This window comes from Pseudorca crassidens, chromosome 16, assembly GCF_039906515.1.
Source record: "Pseudorca crassidens isolate mPseCra1 chromosome 16, mPseCra1.hap1, whole genome shotgun sequence".
Lineage (NCBI taxonomy): Eukaryota > Metazoa > Chordata > Mammalia > Artiodactyla > Delphinidae > Pseudorca > Pseudorca crassidens.
In genome coordinates, this window is record NC_090311.1 from 64,241,912 (window position 1) to 64,261,900 (window position 19,989).

At 37.7% G+C, this 19,989-nt stretch overlaps 1 protein-coding gene across 1 annotated transcript in view; it reads left to right on the forward strand.

Annotated features, from left to right (window-relative positions):
• The window catches only part of CTNNA3 (catenin alpha 3), a 1,581,323-nt gene that overhangs the window by 92,664 nt on the left and 1,468,670 nt on the right, over positions 1 to 19,989 (forward strand). Inside the window, exon 4 of the mRNA XM_067710819.1 lies at positions 8,395 to 8,561. Within this exon, the coding sequence (XP_067566920.1) occupies positions 8,395 to 8,561 (167 nt within the window). The remainder of the gene's footprint in view (positions 1 to 8,394; positions 8,562 to 19,989) is intronic.

The following is a 19,989-nucleotide window of genomic DNA, read 5'->3' on the forward strand; positions in this document are numbered from 1 at the left end:
ATTCCTGTCTTGCCCCCAGATTCTTCAGAACTTTTTTTTCCCCTAAGATTCCAAATATATGTGTTAGCATATGGTATTTCTCTTTCTCTTTCTGACTTACTTCACTCTGTATGACAGACTCTAGGTCCATCCACCTCACTACAAATAACTCAATTTCGTTTCTTTTTATGGCTGAGTAATATTCCATTGTATATATGTGCCACATCTTCTTTATCCATGCATCTGTCAGTGGACACTTTGGTTGCTTCCATGTCCTGGTTATTGTAAATAGAGCTGCAATGAACATTTTGGTATATGAATCTTTTTGAATTATGGTTTTCTCAGGGTATATGCCCAGTAGTGGGATTGCTTGGTCATATGGTAATTCTATCTGTAGTTTTTTAAGGAACCTCCATACTGTTCTCCATAGTGGCTCTATCAATTTACATTCCCAGCAACAGTGCAAGAGGGTTCCCTTTTCTCCACACCCTCTCCAGCATTTACTGTTTCTCGGTTTTTTAATGATGGCCATTCTGACTGGTGTGAGATGATATCTCATTGTAGTTTTGATTTGCATTTCTCTACTGATTAATGATGTTGAGCATTCTTTCATGTGTTTGTTGGCAATCTGTATATCTTCTTTGGAGAAATGTCTATTTATGTCTTCTGCCCATTTTTGGATTGGATTGTTTGTTTTTCTGTTATTGAGCTGCATGAGCTGCTTGTAAATTTTGGAGATTAATCCTATGTCAGTTGCTTCATTTGCAAATATTTTCTCCCATTATGAGGGTTGTCTTTTGGTCTTGTTTATGGTTTCCTTTGCTGCGCAAAAGCTTTTAAGTTTCATTAGGTCCCATTTGTTTATTTTTGTTTTTATTTCCATTTCTCTAGGAGGTGGGTCAAAAGGATCTTGCTGTGATTTATGTCATAGAGTGTTCTGCCTATGTTTTCCTCTAAGAGTTTGATAGTTTCTGGCCTTACATTTAGGTCTTTAATCCATTTTGAGTTTACTTTTGTGTATGGTGTTAGGGAGTGTTCTAATTTCATACTTTTACATGTAGCTGTCCAGTTTTCCCAGCACCACTTATTGAAGAGGCTGTCGTTTATCCACTGTATATTCTTGCCTCCTTTATCAAAGATAAGGTGTCCATATGTGCATGGGTTTATCTCTGGGCTTTCTATCCTGTTCCATTGATCTATATTTCTGGTTTTATTCCAGTACCATACTGTCTTGATTACTGTAGTTTTGTAGTATAGTTTGAAGTCAGGGAGCCTGATTCCTCCAGCTCCATTTTTTGTTCTCAAGATTGCTTTGGCTATTCGGGGTCTTTTGTGTTTCCATACAAATTGTGAAATTTTTTGTTCTACCTCTGTGAAAAATGTCCTTGGTAGTTTGATAGGGGTTGCATCGAATCTGTAGATTGCTTTGGGTAGTATAGTCATTTTCACAATGTGGATTCTTCCAATACAAGAACATGGTATATCTCTCCATCTGTTTGTATCATCTTTAATTTCTTTCATCAGTGTCTTATAAAACTTTCTGCATACAGGTCTTCTGTCTCCTTAGGTAGGTTTATTCCTAGATATTTTATTCTTTTTGTTGCAATGGTAAATGGGAGTGTTTTCTTAATTTCACTTTCAGATTTTTCATCATTAGTGTATAGGAGTGCCAGAGATTTCTGTGCATTAATTTTGCATCCTGCTACTTTACCAAATTCATTGATTAGCTCTACTAGTTTTCTGGTAGCATCTTTAGGATTCTCTATGTATAGTATCATGTCATCTGCAAACAGTGACAGCTTTACTTCTTCTTTTCCGATTTGGATTCCTTTTATTTCCTTTTCTTCTCTGATTGCTGTGGCTAAAACTTCCAAAACTATGTTGAATAATAGTGGAGAGAGTGGGCAACCTTGTCTCGTTCCTGATCTTAGTGGAAATGGTTTCAGTTTTTCACCATTGAGGACAATGTTGGGTGTGCGTTTTTCATATATGGCCTTTATTATGTTGAAGAAAGTTCCTTCTATGCCTACTTTCTGTAGGATTTTTATCATAAATGGGTGTTGAATTTTGTCGAAAGCTTTCTCTGAATCTATTGAGATGATCATATGGTTTTTCTCCTTCAATTTGTTAATATGGTGTATAATGGTGATTGATTTGCATATATTTAAGAATCCTTGCATTCCTGGAATAAACCCCATTTGATCACGTGTATGATCCTTTTAATGTGCTGTTGGATTCTGTTTGCTAGTATTTTGTTGAGAATATTTGCATCTATGTTCATCAGTGATATTGGCCTGTAATTTTCTTTCTTTGTGACATCTTTGTCCGGTTTTGGTATCAGGGTGATGGTGGCCTCGTAGAATGAGTTTGGGAGTGTTCCTCCCTCTGCTCTGTTTTGGAAGAGTTTGAGAAGGAAAGGTGTTAACTCTTCTCTAAATGTTTGATCGAATTCGCCTGTAAAGCTATCTGGTCCTGGGCTTTTGTTTGTTGGAAGATTTTAAATCACAGTTTCAATATCAGTGCTTTTGATTGGTCTGTTCATATTTTCTATTTCTTCCTGGTTCAGCCACGGCAGGTTGTGCATTTCTAAGAATTTGTCCATTTCTTCTAGGTTGTCCATCTTATTGGCATAGAGTTACTTGTGGTAATCTCTCATGATCCTTTGTATTTCTGCAGTGTCAGTTGTTACTTGTCCTTTTTCATTTCTAATTCTATTCATTTGAGTCTTCTCCGTTTTTTGCTTGATGAGTCTGGATAATGGTTTATCAAGTTTGTTTATCTTCTCAAAGAACCAGCTTTTAGTGTTATTGATCTTTGCTATCGTTTCCTTCATTTCTTTTTCATTTATTTCTGATCTGATCTTTATGATTTCTTTCCTTCTGCTAACTTTGGGGTTTTTTTGTTCTTCTTTCTCCAGTTGCTTTAGGTGCAAGGTTAGGTGGTTTATTTGAGATGTTTTCTGTTTCTTAAGGTAGGATTGTATTGGTATAAACTTCCCACTTAGAACTGCTTTTGCTGCACCCCATAGGTTTTGGGTCGTCGTGTCTCCATTGTCATTTGTTTCTAGGTATTTTTTGATTTCCTCTTTGATTTCTTCAGTGGTCACTTGGTTATTAAGTAGTGTATTGTTTAGCCTCCATGTGTTTGTATTTTTTACAGATCTTTTCCTGTAATTGATATCTAGTCTCATAGCATTGCTGTCAGAAAAGATACTTGATATAATTTCAATTTTCTTAAATTTACCAAGGCTTGATTTGTGACCCAAGATATAATCTATCCTGCGGAATATTCCTTAAGCACTTGAGAAAAATGTGTATTTTGTTGTTTTTGGATGGAATGTCCTATAAATATCAATTAGGTCCATCTTGTTTAATGTATCATTTAAAGGTTGTGTTTCCTTATTTACTTTCATTTTGGATGATCTGTCCATTGGTGAAAGTGGGGTGTTAAAGTCCCCTACTATGATTGTGTTACTGTCGATTTCCCCTTTTATGGCTGTTAGTATTTGCCTTATGTATTGAGGTGCTCCTATGTTGGGTGCATAAATATTTACAATTGTTATATATTCTTCTTGGATTGATCCCTTGATCATTATGTAGTGTCCTTCTTTGTCTCTTGTAATAGTCTTTATTTTAAAGTCTATTTTTTCTGATATGAGAATTGCTACTCCAACTTTCTTTTGATTTCCATTTGCATGGAATATCTTTTTCCATCCCCTCACTTTCAGTCTGTATGTGTCCCTAGGTCTGAAGTGTGTCTCTTGTAGACAGCATATATATGGGTCTTGTTTTTGTATCCATTCAGCCAGTCTGTGTCTTTTGGTGGGAGCATTTAATCCATTTACATTTAAGGTAATTATCGATATGTATGTTCCTATTATCATTTTCTTAATTGTTTTGGGATTGTTATTGTAGGTCTTTTCCTTCTCTTTTGTTTCTTGCCTAGAGAAGTTCCTTTAGCGTTTGTTGTAAAGCTGGTTTGGTGGTGCTGAACTCTCAGCTTTTGCTTGTGTGTTAAGGTTTTAATTTATCCATCAAATCTGAATGAGATCCTTGCTGGGTAGAGTAACCTTGGTTGTAGGTTTTTCTCCTTCATCACTTTAAATATGTATTGCCACTCCCTTCTGGCTTGCAGAATTTCTGCTGAAAGATCAGCTGTTAACCTTATGAGGATTCCCTTGTGTGTTATTTGTTGTTTTCCCCTTGCTGCTTTTAATATGTTTTATTTGTATTTAATTTTTGAGAGTTTGATTAATATGTGTCTTGGCATGTTTCTCTTTGGATTTATCCTGTATGGGACTCTCTGTGCTTCCTGGACTTGATTAACTATTTCCTTTCCCATGTTAGGCAAGCTTTCAACTATAATCTCTTCAAATATTTTCTCAGTCCCTTTCTATTTCTCTTCCTCTTTTGGGAACCCTATAATTCGAACGTTGGTGCGTTTAATGTTGTCCCAGAGGTCTCTGAGACTGTCCTCAGTTCTTTTCATTCTTTTTTCTTTATTCTGCTATGCAGTAGTTATTTCCACTATTTTATCTTCCAGGTCACCTATCCGTTCTTCTGCCTCAGTTATTCTGCTACTGATCTCTTCTAGAGTATTTTTAATTTCATTTATTGTGTTGTTCATCATTGCTTGTTTCCTCTTTAGTTCTTCTAGGTCCTTTTTAAATGTTTCTTGTATTTATTCTATTTCCAAGATTTTGGATCATCTTTAGTATCATTATTCTGAATTCTTTTTCAGTTAGACTGCCTATTTCCTCTTCATGTGTTAGGTCTTGTTCGTTTTTACCTTGGTCCTTCATGTGCTGTGTGTTTTTCTGTCTTCTCATTTTGCTTATCTTACTGTATTTGGGGTCTCCGTTTTGCAATCTGCAGGTTCATAGTTCTCATTGTTTTTGGTGTCTGTCCCCAGTGGCTAAGGTTGGTTCAGTGGGTTTTGTAGGCTTCCAGTGGAGGGGACCTAGTGCCTGTGTTCTGGTGGATGAGGCTGGATCTTGTCTTTCTGGTGGGCAGGTCCATGTCTGGTGGTGTATTTTGGGGTGTCTGTGGCCTTATTATGATTTTAGGCACCTCTCTGCTAATGGATGGGGCTGTGTTTCTGTATTGATAGTTGTTTGGCATAGAGTGTCCAGCACTGTAGCTTGCTGGTCGTTGAGTGAAGCTGGGTCTTGGTGTTGAGATGGAGATCTCTGGGAGATTTTCGCCATTTGATATTACGTGGAGCTGGGAGGTCTCTTGTGGTCAGTGTCCTGAACTTGGCACTCCCACCTTAGAGGCACAGCACAGACTCCTGGCTGGAGCACCAAGAGCCTTTCATCCACACGGCTCAGAATAAAAGGCAGAAAAAATAGAAAGAAAGAGCATAAAATAAAATAAAGTAAGATAAAATAAAATAAAGTTATTGAAATAAAAAATAATTATGAAAAAAAATTTTTAAAGGAAAAAAAAACCAGACGGACAGAACTCCAGGACAAATGGTGAAAGCAAAGCTATACAGACAAAATCTCACACAGAATCGTACATATACACACTCACAAAAAGAGGAAAAGGGGAAAAAATAATATATCTTGCTCCCAAAGTCCACCTCCTCAATTTGGGATGATTCGTTGTCTATTCAGGTATTCCACAGATGCAGGGTACATCAAGTGTTTTGTGGAGCTTTAATCCGCTGCTTCTGAGGCTTTTGGGAGAAATTTCCCTTTCTCTTCTTTGTTACCACAGCTCCTGGGGTTCAGCTTTGGATTTGGTCCCGCCTCTGCGTGTAGGTCGCCTGAGGGCGTCCGTTTGTTGCTCAGACAGGACGGGGTTAAAGGATCAGCTGATTCACGGGCTCTGGCTCCTTCAGGCCGGGGGGGGGGGTGGGGGGTGGGGAGAGGGGGGAGGGAGGGGTATGGAGTGCGGGGCAGACGCCGGTGTGACGTTGCGCCAGCGTGATGCGCGCTGTGCGTTCTCCCCGGGAAGTTGTCCCTGGATCACAGGACCCTGGCAGTGGCAGGCTGCACAGGCTCCTGGGAGGGGAGGTGTGGAGTGTGACCTGTGCTTGTACACAGCATTGTTTGGTGGTTGCAGTGGCAGCCTTAGTGTCTCATGCCAGTCTCTGGGTCCGCGCTGATAGCCGCGGATTGTGCCTGTCTCTGGATCTCCTTTAAGCGGCGCTGTTAATCGCCTCTCCTCGCGCACCAGGAAACAAAGAGGGAAGAAAAAGTCTCTTGCCTCTTCGGCAGTTTGAGATTTTTTCCCGGGCTCCTTCCTGGCCAGACGTGACGCACTAGCCCCCTTCAGGCTGTGTTCACACTGCCAACCCCCGTCCTCTGCCTGCGCTGCGACCGAAGCCCGAGCCTCAGCTCCCAGCCCCGCCCGCCCCGGTGGGTGAGCAGACAAGCCTCTCGGGCTGCTGAGTAACGGTAGGCCCTGATCCTCTGTGCGGGAATCTCCCCGCTTTGCCCTCCGCACCCCTGTTGTTGCGCTCTCCTCCATGGCTCCGAAGCTTCCCCCCTCCGCCACCCACAGTCTCCGCCTGCGAAGGGACTTCTTAGTGTGTGGAAACGTTTCCTCCTTCACAGCTCCCTCCCACTGGTGCAGGTCCCGTCCCTATTCTTTTGTCTCTGTTTATTCTTTTTTCTTTTGCCCTACCCAGGTACGTGGGGAGTTTCTTGCTTTTCGGGAGGTCAGAGGTCTTCTGCCAGCATTCAGTGCGTGTTCTGTAGGAGTTGCTCCACGTGTAGATGTATTTCTGATGTATCTGTGGGGAGAAAGGTGATCTCCGCGTTTCACTCTGCCGCCATCTTCTCAAATCTTCTCTTTTCTTTTTATTGTATCTGTATGAGATGATGAATGTTAGCTGAACCTACTGTGATAATTACTTCACAATATGTATAAATCAGACCATCATGCTGTATGCCTTAAACTTATACAGTGATAGATGCCAATTATTTCTAAATAAAGCTGGAAAAAGAACTTACTAAAAAAAGGGGGGGCCTGGTAAATAAGTTGTAATATATCAATAAAAAGTAACTTTATTAAAGCATTAAAAAGAATGACAATAACAGCTAATTAAGTCTTTAAGTTCCAACTACTGCTCTCATTTAATCTTCATAAAAATTGTAGATATTATTATTAGCTCCATTTACAGTGGAGAAAAATGAAACATAAAGAGGCTAAGTGGCTTCTGCCCACACTAAGTTCTTTGCTCTATTGCTTCGTGGTCATCTGTATCCCAATGTGAAAAGAAAATAAGTTGATAAGTGAAAAGAACAGATTGTTGAAAGGTTTTAGTATAATACTGTTTGTGAAAAGAATCTGTATCTTCTATATGTTCCTTTTATAACATATAATACCTATTTAATGTTTTCTCTTGACATAAAATCTTTCAAATATATGAATATATGTGAATATACTAATAAAACATAATTTGAATTTATAAGTGTACATGTATACATAAGCCCCCACATAATGCATACATTCATAAAAAAATTTCTGGATAGATATACAAGAACTTAATGGATGTTTTTGGGATTAGTATGGAGTCAAAAAAAATTGCACTCTATACTCTTTAGTTTGGTGAATTATTTAAAAGTAATGAGTCACATATTGCTTTCATAATAAAAGTAAGTTTAAATTGAAAAATTTAAAAAATAGTGGATGTGGTAAATCTTTAACAATTATCTTACTGGAGTGGGGGTAAAGAGGGACATTTTCTTGTTATTTTATGCCTTTCTGAACTGTGAACTTTGGAAAATAAATGAGTACCTGTTACTTTTATAATAAAACATTTTAAATGAAAAAAAACTTATTTTTTCATTTAAAAAAATGAAACATATTTCTGTAACATATTTCTGTAACAAGTACTATTATGTAACAAGTACCATATTTCTGTAACAAGTACTATGAAATATTATTTCTGTGACTAAGTTTAGGGTATAGTTTGTTCATTATATTGACAGTTTAGAATAAATCTGCCTATGTTAAACTTTTACCAGAGATCTGCTGTCTTACTGTCTTAAAGGCTAGCTCTTTTCTAGCATCCATTGAATTCAAAAGTAACTCAGTGAAGATTTACCTTATTTTTATAAAAAAGATTGTTTCCGATTGAAGTCTTAGTAATGAAACCTTTCATAGCAAATGAGATTCAGTAAATGCAGAAGTTGACAGCAGTTTTATTAGATGCTGCTAGTCAATTGAGCACAATTTTCTTGCGGGAAAATAGTGTCCCGCTTCTTAAACTCCAGAGCATTTATCAAAAACAACTGTCAGTTTGAAACTGCATTGTTTATTGAGAGACGATGTTCTAGTGTCGTGACAGTATTTTAATATTATCCTTAGTTATGGAATGTACTTGGAATTAGGTTGGATGATAAATGCTGCAACAGGCATAAGTGAAATTAAAGTATAACTTATTTGGGATTATGTGTTTCAGGTGAAGCTCTGAAAGTATCAGCTGAGAGATTTGCAGATGATCCCTGTTATCTCCCAAAAAGGGAGGCTGTGGTTCAAGCTGCCCGTGCCTTGTTGGCTGCAGTTACCAGACTCCTTATCCTCGCAGATATGATTGATGTCATGTGTCTCTTGCAGCATGTGTCAGCTGTAAGTAAAAGATGGCTTAGTTTACCTTGGCATTGTTCTCACTTACAATTCCATTTTCTGAACCTGGCATCAATCCGAGCGCATCCCGGCCTCAGTCACGTTTCTTAATGTCACCCATCACAAGATGACTGGATTGGGTTGTGAAACTAATGCATACTTGACAAGAATGAAGCCAGAAGTTAGTCTTAAAGCCAGTGGGAGACTGAAAAACAGAAGATGAGTTACTGATAAGGAAATGGCTAGGAGAAAGTTCTAGGCTTTTGACCGTTTAAATGATTATGCCCTATATAAATATATATATAGTAACAATTATATAGATAATATAGAAAACAAATATGTAAATATAAATAATTTGAGAACGAGAAACTTAAAAGCTTAAGGCATGTGGAAGCTTATGCTAGTTTGTAAATGAAAACTACTTTGCCAGCTCCTCTTTTTTTTTTTTTTTTTTTTTTTTTGCGGTGCACGGGCCTCTCACTGTTGTGGCCTCTCCCGTTGTGGAGCACAGGCTCCGGACGCGCAGGCTCAGCGGCCATGGCTCACGGGCCCAGCCGCTCCGCGGCATGTGGGATCTTCCCGGACCGGGGCACGAACCTGTGTCCCCCGCGTTGGCAGGCAGACTCTCAACCACTGCGCCACCAGGGAAGCCCTGCCAGCTCCTCTTGATCTAAGATAAACAGTGCATGTTTGCAGGTAGTCTGTGTTGTCTGTAGTAATCCATTATGAAAATGTATAAATGGATTTAATAAGAGTAAAGAACATATTTTAACTAGGAGAGACTACAAAGGCAGCAAGATATCTTGCTTGCTTTATTTTGTTAGACAAAACCATTTAGCAGAAGCTTAGTAGAAGGAGAATTTTATTTCAGCCTTTTTCACTTTCTTAATTTATTTAGTTTGACCAAGTCATTAATAGTGTCTAGATGAAAAGGTTGCAAAGAACTCTTTGGAGTTGCTGCTGTTTCTCCTACTTTAAATAGGACCCTTGCTCTTCTGTTCATTAATACATCTGCATTTTCATAAAGGCGCTTGGTGACTGTAGTATCACTACGTTATTAGGCAAATGATGGCCTTGTCTGATTGACCTTCTTGTCAAAATCATTTTCTCTAATTGCTAAGCTAAACCTTTTTTTTTTTAATCTTTCTCTTACTTACTAATATTTGTTTTAACCCTAAAGTAGAGTGACCTTTCCTTTATACTTTCAGATTCCTTTTCTTTTGATAGTTTTATTACTGCAAAAAGGCAATTTGGCACCTTTTTGTTGTAGCTGTTGTTTAAGTAGCTTTTCAGGAAAGGGATTAGTTTTCATCACTAGCAACTATCTACCAATAGATTTGTATGTGAGATATTTGAACAATGTTTTTTGTTACTTGGCTACTGGTTTGTTGGATACCTTAAACAAATCCCTGAAAATTTCTGAGCTTCATTTTTTATATTTGAATATAGACACTAATAAATGCTATAACCAGAAGTGAGCATGAAAGATTAAATGCCAGGTAATTCCTAGTTCCAATGACCCAGTATTTCCTGTTTTAACTCTAGATTTGTTGGGATAGGCAGAATGAAAGGCTTTGGTAAGGTGAAAATTACTGCCTTTATAATCAATTAGGAGGTGGTAAATTGTGATAGTTTTTTATTGTTTCATCCTTATAAAAATTTATATTTGAATTGTATTATTCAACTCAATTCTTTCAAGGTTTCACATAGAATGAAGGCAAATTGAAAAATATTTTTGGAGATTAAGATTAGAATTATTTAGCCCAATATTCCCCTAAAAGTATTCTGCAGAACCTGTCTTATAAATATGCAACATGAAAAAAAGTTTTTATTATGGTCAGTGCTGCACACTGAAATTCCCTTTGAATGTTTTTGATGCACATTAGCATTAAAGTTGGTGAGAAATATTGAAGCAAAGAAAGTTGTTTAACTTTGCTTAACCCAGAGTTTCCCAAATTTCTTGACCCCAGAACTCTTCTATAATATATGAATCCTGGAACATTCTCAGACCATACATTGGAATATTGTGACTTAGAATATTTTTAATGTTTATGGTTCTATTAAATTTCTACTTAGAATGAAAAAATCGTAGTGGATAAACTTCAGTGCCCTTCTACTCTAGTATCTTATTGAAGTAGATAGACTGTCCTACAATATGTGATACACACAACTGTCTAACAATATATGTGATCACTTTCTGTGATAGCAATCTCAATTCTGTGAGACAGTGAAACAGATATTGGATAATTCTAATTGCTGAAGACATTTTTCTCAAACTGAGCTTAAAGCTGCATCCCTGCTATTTCCATTCACTGCTTCTAGTTTACTTTCTGGAGAAACACAGAATCAAGGCAATAGGAAAATGGAGTTTTCAAGTAACTGATGGTTACTCTTAGGACTTACATATGTCTTATCTTATTTAAGCTAAAAATTTCTTGACCTTTGAATGTTCCTTATATGACAGTTTCAGACTACTCTGGATACTCTAGAATTTCCATGTCTTGTATGATCTTGTTTCAGTCTTTTTTTTTAAACATCTTTATTGGAGTATAATTGCTTTACAATGGTGTGTTAGTTTCTGCTTTATAATGAAGTGAATCAGCTATACATATACATATGTTCCCGTATCTCTTCCCTCTTGCGTCTCCCTCCCATCCTCCCTATCCCATCTCTCTAGGTGGTCACAAAGCACCGAGCTGATCTCCCTGTGCTATGCGGCTGCTTCCCACTAGCTATCTGTTTTACATTTGGTAGTGTATATATATGTCCATGCCACTCTCGCACTTTGTCCCAGCTTACCCTTCCCCCTCCCCGTGTCCTCAAGTCCATTCTCTACGTCTGCATCTTTATTCCTGTCCTGCCCCTAGGTTCTTCAGAACCATTTTTCTTTGTTTTTTAGATTCCATGTATATATGTTAGCATACGGTATTTCTTTTTCTCTTTCTGACTTACTTCACTCTGTATGACAGTCTCTAGGTCCATCCACCTCACTACAAATAACTCAGTTTCATTTCTTTTTATGGCTGAGTAATATTCCATTGTATATGTGTGCCACGTCTTCTTTATCCATTCATCTGATGATGGACACTTAGGTTGCTTCCATGTCCTGGCTGTTGTGAAGAGAGCTGCAATGAACATTGTGGTACATGACTCTTTTTGAATTATGGTTTTCTCAGGGTATATGCCCAGTAGTGGGAATGCTGGGTTGTATGGCAGTTCTATTTTTAGTTTTTTAAGGAACCTCCACACTGTTCTCCATAGTGGCTCTATCAATTTACATTCCAGCAACAATGCAAGAGGGTTCCCTTTTCTCCACATGCTCTCCAGCATTTATTGTTTCTCGATTTTTTGATGATGGCCATTCTGACTGGTGTGAGATGATACCTCATTGTAGTTTTGATTTGCATTTCTCTAATGATTAGTGATGTTGAGCATCCTTTCTTGTGTTTGTTGGCAATCTGTATATCTTCTTTGGAGAAATGTCTATTTAGGTATTCTTTCCATTTTTGGATTGGGTTGTTTGTTTTTTTTGTTATTGAGCTGCATGAGCTGCTTGTAAATTTTGGAGATTAATCCTATGTCAGTTGCTTCATTTGCAAATATTTTCTCCCATTCTGAGGGTTGTCTTTTCATCTTGTTTATATTTTCCTTTGCTGTGCAAAAGCTTTTAAGTTTTTTGATGTACTTTAACACTGTAAGCAGATTTGTTTTATGGTTAAAGTTTGAAAATTTCAGTGTCTGGACTCCCTGGGTGTCTGCTTGTGCTGCTGTCATTTTATTATGCTCATGGTGTCTTGTCTTCTCATGTGAATGGCTATCTTTGTATACTAAATGTTACCTCTTCTGGAACTTATATCAGGAAATTCCGCACTGTTTTGTTAGCTTTTTGATGTTTTTAACATGAAGTATTTTATATTTCATCAAATTTTGTTAGTTTTCTTCAGCAGAGGGTTGAATTGTGACTTACTAATTTGCTAATATAGGAAACAAAAATCCCCCAAATCATCTCTGTAAATCCTTTCCTATGCATATTCTAGATAGGTAACTGCCATAAAATGTTGAAATCAAAACATCTTGAAATAAAAACAAATGCTTTCATGTGAACATTCCATATTATACTTGGACAGTTACCTCCCTGATTTAATGTCCAGTATTATCTTACCTATTATGATAGCCTTGTCATGCTGTTGGTTCTTACTGATTTTGTGAGCAATTAAAACCTCCAAGTCTCTGAACTCGGACTACTTTTAATCTAGATCTTCCTCCTGTGATACTAGTTTTATCTTTTTATATGTAAAGGTTGATGTTATATTTATATTCAATGCATTTTATCTTCTTAGTTGTCTTTTTGTTATATCCATCCAGATCTTTTTTTTTTTTTTTTTTTGCTGTACACGGGCCTCTCACTGTTGTGGCCTCTCCCACTGCGGAGCACAGGCTCCGGATGCACAGGCTCAGCGGCCACGGCTCACGGGCCCAGCCGCTCCGTGGCATGTGGGATCTTCCTGGACCGGGGCACGAACCCATGTCCCCTGCATCGGCAGGCGGACTCTCAACCCCTGCTCCACCAGGGAAGCCCCATCCAGATCTTTTTGACGTTTGATTTGTTTTCCCCTCCCAAATTGGTGTCATTTTCAGATTTCTTTAACAATTTATTCATTAAAAATTGTTTAATGCTATAGCTTTCTTTTAGATAGCATCAATCAAATATTAACATGTTTTGAATAAAGTCGTTGAAATGAGCTTCAAATTCACTTCATTTGAATGAATAAACCATGTTTCTTTATTTTATTCTCTAGTACTTTCTCAAAGACCTTTCTGAAATCAAGATGTATTATATCTGTGGCATCACAGATTTACCAGTCTCGTAGCCCCAATTTTAAGGGAAATGACGTTAGTTTGGCATGACTTACTTTTAATAACCCCATAAGAGCTCTAAGTGACCATTGTTTGCTTGGTTTTATTCCTTTTCTATTTTTTTTTTTGACTTTCATTTTTCAGTTACTCACATCCTACTTACTTATGGTTATAAACTACTCATCTGCTAGCATCTCCTTGCCCTTAAGATCTAGATATAATTGGTTTGAACCCTCATTCCACGTCCTGTAAAGTACAATGTTCTCCCAAGATTTCTGCAAATTTTCTTAGGCTCATATTCTCAGGGTCATCTCTGGCTCCAAGCTCTTGCTTCCACAGAATTACTTTAGGTTATGGATGGTCTTTCTACTGCTATTCTATAGTATGTTAATTCATACTTGGAAGATGACCCTTTTCCCCTTTAACACACACATATACATACAAATACTCCCGCACAAGGCATGTTCATGTATATGGCAAATCTATTAGAAACTTGGAAGGTGGAAGGGAGGGGGTTCTGTAGTGTAACAATATATTCTAAGTGGTTTCAGTTTGTATATTAGAAATCTTCAAAATCGTTTGAAGCAACTTCATCTCATTGTCCTTCTACCTCCTTTCTCCCTACCTACTCTCCTTTGTTTTCCCTCACACCCCTAAGGAGTAAAATATTCTGTCAAGCCACCGTTGACTCGGCCTCTGCTCATTTGTTCCTCAGATATCACTATGTCTCTTAAATTACATCTGAAGGTATTTTCCTCAATATAAACTGTTCCTTTCCTAAGAACTCTGTAGTCAACTCCCTCTCTCTCTCTCTCTCTCTCTTTTTCTCTCTGTCTCTTTCTCTCTCTCTCACACACACACCATCCTATTGTAAAATAATCTATGTTTTTTGCGGGGAGGGCATCAACTTTGAAGATCTAGATTTCTTCTTCTGGACACACATTCTTCTTTCAAAAGCAGTGGCCTAATTTTTTATTTCTTTTCCTAGTTTTGAATATGATGGACAAAGACCTGCCTCTCCTCCAGTCTTATTATTTTATGCAAGCTTCTGCTCAGTTTGGGCTTTCTCCCCCCAATAACACTCACAAAAATCCCTGCTACATTTTTTTTGGTATTTATTCTTTATTGCACAGTGTCAAAGAATTCCTCTGCTATCACAATGTTTTCTTAAGTGGCCTTACTCTTTTCTTCCTTATTATAATTTTTTTCTAAATAACAAAATTCTTCATCCCTATTGAGGTATATTTCCTTTTATAAGTCGGGTAAATGAGATATTACTCTACTTTTGATTGATAGTCCGTACCTATATATTTCCTGATTCCTTATCTTTATTAAATTATCCTCTTTCCACTGAGACTGTCCCAGAGATGCAGTTATGATCAAACATTTATGAAGATGTAGACTGAGACCACCAACTCATGCAAACATGATTCACTGAGTAACTCTCCATAGGATAAGTACTGCCAGCCAATACAGAGTTAATATATAATTAAATATATCAAGGATTCCTGACTTGGCAGTTTTAAATGTGTCTAGTTCCTTAAGGAAGTACATGTTTTCTTCTGGGGGGAATTAAGTCCAAATCAAAGGTAAGAGAGGACAGAGAAAAAAAGCGATGATATTTCAGTATGTAATTAATTGTAGAAACTTGGAAAGGCAGTTTGGCTTTATTACCACCACTGCTGATAATTTTCTATGGGAATTTAAATTTAAAAATTTCTCTCTGGTACTGTTCAAGTTTTTTTTAACTTTTTTGTACTATTTATACATCTCGAGATTCCACATCCTATTTTATTGGCATATGAATTTTGTAAGGGTTAGTTTTCTTTGAGAGAATGTTGGCTTGCATATCTCTTGCTTTCTTTGGGGGTCAGGGCAAGATGGAGAGCAAAGATGGCTTTTGGCAGCAGGGAGACCTTGCCTGAATCCTGGTTCTGTTGTTGATTAGCTGGGCGACTTTGGGAAAATTAAAAATTTGTGAACCTTAGTTTCTTCTTCTGAGCTATATGGATAATAAAACTTACTCTGAATACTTAGGGGCCTTGTGAAGATTAAATGATATAATATATAAAATACCTTGTAAGAACTGGTGCAAATTTTCTTTCACCTTCCTTCCTTTCCTTGTCCTACCTTTTTCCACTATGGTACCTTGCTCCCATTTTTCGACTCCTGCAGTGCAATATTCTCCTTATTCCTAAAAATGAAGGGAAATAAATTAACTCCTGAGTTGAACTAACTTCTCTGACTTTTTCTGTTATCATACCATAGCCTGTTTTATTTTTTTTAACGGGGAATATTTGTCCCTTTGGATTAAAAAATAGACCGATGTCATTATAGGAAATGGCACCTCTATTTAATAACTTTTTATGTCAAATACATATTTAATATTTGCTACAAGCATTGCTATAAAGCATTTGTATACTGAACAATAATTCTGAATATGAAGAATATTCATAACATTGACAGAAAATCACACATTACAATAATGGTAACTGAGACTTTTTGATGCCACCTTCTATTGTTAAAATGCAGATATGTACCAGCAAAAGGGTTTCTAAATCTTATTTTTAAAAATATCAGCAGTTTATAAGGAGAGAAATTACTATATAGTTAAATTGCTGTTAGAAGCCAAGTATATTCTACAGGAGATTCTTGGCAAAATATGTAGAGAGCTTTTAACGTTTAAAGAAAAAACCAAGTCACAGGACTGGTATTAGATGGAATAGGAGAAATAAGAAATGGAGACAAATAGGACACAAATTGCTGGATTTGTGCTGAATTTCATATTGAAAACTTTAGAGACAAAGGAAATTTAAGCCATGTAAAAAAATTTAACTTTTAAAAAGGACTTGCATCATTCCAGGTAGCTCGAGTTTCATTAATTAGTCCATTCAGCAGACAGTTATTTTTTGTGTGCTTACTGTGTGCCAGTCACCATAATATGTGCTAGAGAGTCAGATTTAGAAAATACACTACCATGGTCCTGTTCTCCTGGAATTATTGTGGAGGCATGATGGCAGTTATATCAAGGGAGTGTTTTGAATGAATAATGCAAGGCTAAGTTTGGAGAGTGAGTTAACTAGACAAAGAAAGTGGTGCGGGCAGAGAGCATTTTACCTGGAGGGAATAGTACATGCTTAAAGACCAGTAGAAGTTCTAAACGGCTGGGATGAAGGATGATTTTGTGGGAGGAACAAGAGTTGAAGCTGCAGAGGTAGGCATAGACCTACTTGTGACAGGCCTATGTGCTAAGTTAAAAAGTTTGAACTTTAGTCTGAAAGCTAAGGGGGAACTATTAAAGATTTTAAGCAGGGAAATGATACAAGATTTGAATTTTAGGACTATTATTCTGGTAGCAGTGGGCAAGGGGGCCAGAGTGGAGGCAGAGATGCCAGTGATGAGGTGATGTCATCTGGTTGTGAAATGATGGTGTGGGGTGGGGAATAAATGATGGTGTGGGGTGGGGAATGAATGATAAAAATGACGGAGGAACAGTCTGCAATTTGGAAAGTGATTGGAATCTGTTCAGAAGGAAAGGGAAGCATCAAGCAACCTTCGAGGAATCTAGTTGGGCTTTGAGGACATTGGTTTGCTGTTTACATAGAGGAGAAGCAGTTTATAGATTTTATACATATTGGATTTGAGGCATGTATGAGAGGTACTAGACATTGAAAGATACATTTGGAGCGAATAAGATTGGAAAGCCTCAAGAAGTAAGCATTAGGAGAAGCAATTGGTTTGTATGAGGTCACCTGGGGAAGGTTTCTAGGGTGAACTTAAACGTTTGTTCACAAATCTTTGAGACCTTGTGGTTTGGTGGAATGCTCACTGAATGATGAATCAGGTTTGTGTTCAGTCTTGCCTCAGTAGGGATATTTGGGATACCTTCTCACTGGAGTCCCTGCCCCTGGGGGTTGGTTCATAGTCCAGCACTCTAGCCTTTCTGAGGGGGCTCCCCAGAAAACTGGCTTTATCTTGCCCGTCTTGGAGTTCTGATGGATCCATCAAAGTCTAGCCACCTGGTAGGGAGAAATGGAGGGGGTGGCTTAGACTGGTAAAACACCACAGCTCCCTGCCCCCTCTGGCTCAGCACAGAGTAAGTAGACAAAAACTGCAGCTGCCTGTTTCTCCATAGGGAGTGAGAGTTGGTAGAAGCCCAGCTGTTTGGTGGGAGGTCTTCTCTTGCATAAAGCCAGTCCACAAAGTCTAGGAAAGGTGCCTGCTTTGTCGAATATGTAGACAGCAACACAGAGAGCTAAGGAAAATGAAGAATCAGGCAAAGATGTTCCAAACAAAGGAATGAGATGAATCTCCAGAAACTGACCCTAATGAAACAGAGTTATATGATTTACCTGACAGTGAATTCAAAATAACAGTCATAAAGATGCTCACTGAGGCCAAGAGAACAATGCATGAACAAAGTGAGAATTTCAACAAAGAGGTAAAAAATATAATAAGTACGAAACAAATCATGGAGCTAAAGAACACAACAATTGAACTGAAAAATTCAACAGCAGACTAGATCAAGCAGAAGAAAGGATCAGTGAACTTGAAGATAGGTCACTGGAAATAGTTTAGTCAGAGGAGCAAAAAGAAACAAATGAAGATTGAAGATAGCTAAAGGATTTATTGAATACCATTAAACATTATGGGAGTATCAGCAGGAGAAAAGAGAGATAGAAAAAGGACCAGGAAGCTTATTCAAATAAATAATGGCTGGTAATACCCTAAATCTGGGGAAAGAAATGGCAATCCAGATCTAAGTAGCCCCAAAGATACTGAAAAACATGTACCCAAAGAAATCTGTGCTGGACGCATTATACAGTAGTAGCCATTATCTGTAGTTTTGCTATCCTTGGTTTCAGTTACCCATGGTCAACTGTGGTCCAAAAATATTAAATGGAGAATTCCAGAGATAAACAATTCATAAGTTTTAAATTGTATGCTGTTCTGTGTAGTGTGATGAAATCTCATGCCATCCTGCTCTGTCCTGTCTGGGACATGAATCATCTCTTTGTCTAGTGTATCCATGCTTTTTATGCTACCTGCCTGTTAGTATAAGAAAAAACAGTATGTATGTGGTTTGGTACTATGCATAGTTTCAGGTATCCCTGGGGGGTCTTGGAATGTATCCCTGCAATAAGGGCAGACTACTGTAATCAAATTGTCAAAAGTCAAAGAGAAAAAGGGAGTGAAAAACAACAAACAAGAGAAAATCAACTTGTCACATACAAGGCAACCCCTATAAGGCTATCAGTGGATTTTTCAGCAGAAACTTTGCAGGCCAGAGGCAGTGCTGAAAGAAAAAAACTGCCATCTAAGAATACTATACCCAGCAAAACTTATCTTCAAAAATGGATCAATAAAGAATTTCCAAAGTTGTCAGTGTGGTACTGGGAGGTGAGGGGGAGTACATGACAGGCGGCATCAGCCAGGGAGGCTTGGGAAACTATGGTGTGGTCACTGTGAGCCAAATAGAGCCATGGCAATTGCCATCCGGTCCCAGCTCCCTTGTGTAGTCCTGGCTGGTGGCTCAGCCCAGTGGGCTTGTTGGCACCACAGCCTGTGGAGCTCGAGAACATCATAGTGAACATGGTACTACTCAAGGCCAGGGAAGGTGTTTTTTTTTTTTTTTTTTTTTTAACTAAAAAAAGAGTTTACCATACAAAAGCTGATGGAGTTCATCACCACTAGACCTGGCCTACAAGAATAGCTAAAGGGAGTACTTCAAGTTGAAATGAAAAGATTTGAAATAGCAACACTACAGCATAAGGAAGTATGAAACTCTGGTAATGGTAAATATATAGACAAATACAGAATACTGTATTACTGTAATGGTGGTAGGTAAATCACTTTTCATTCTAGTATAAAAGTTAAGAGAAAAAATATTTAAAATAGCTATGACTAAAAAATATGGTAAAATTATACAACATGAATAGATGTAAATTTTGAGAACAATAACATAAAGTGTGTGTGTGTGTGTGTGTGTGTGAGAGAGAGAGAGAAGTAAAAGTGCAGTTTTTGTATGCAACTGAACTTAAGTTGTTATCTGCTTAAAACAGACTGTTACATTTTATGTAAACCCCAAAGTAACCACAAAAAATACAGTAGAAGTTACACACACACACACACACACACACACACACACACACACACACACAAAGAAATCAAAGTGTATCAGTATAAAAACCCCAGCAAAACATAAAGGAAGATAGCAAGAGAGGAAAAGACAGAAAAAAGAACTAAGAGATTAACAAAAGCAACTGATGAAGTGGCAATAGTAAATCCTTCTCTATCAGTAATTACTTTAAATGTAAGTGGATTAAACTCAATCAAAGGACACAAAGTGGCTGACTGGATTAAAAAAACAAGACCCAACTGTATGCTGTGCAAAAGAAACTTACTTTAGATTTAAGGATACATACAGGCTGCATGTAAAGGGATGGAAAAAGATATTCCATGCAAATGGTAACCAAAAGGGATCAGGAGCTATATTTAGACAAAAGGAAGTTTAAGTCAAAAACTATCAAAAGGGACAAAGAAGGACATTATATAATGGTGAAAGTGTAAATTC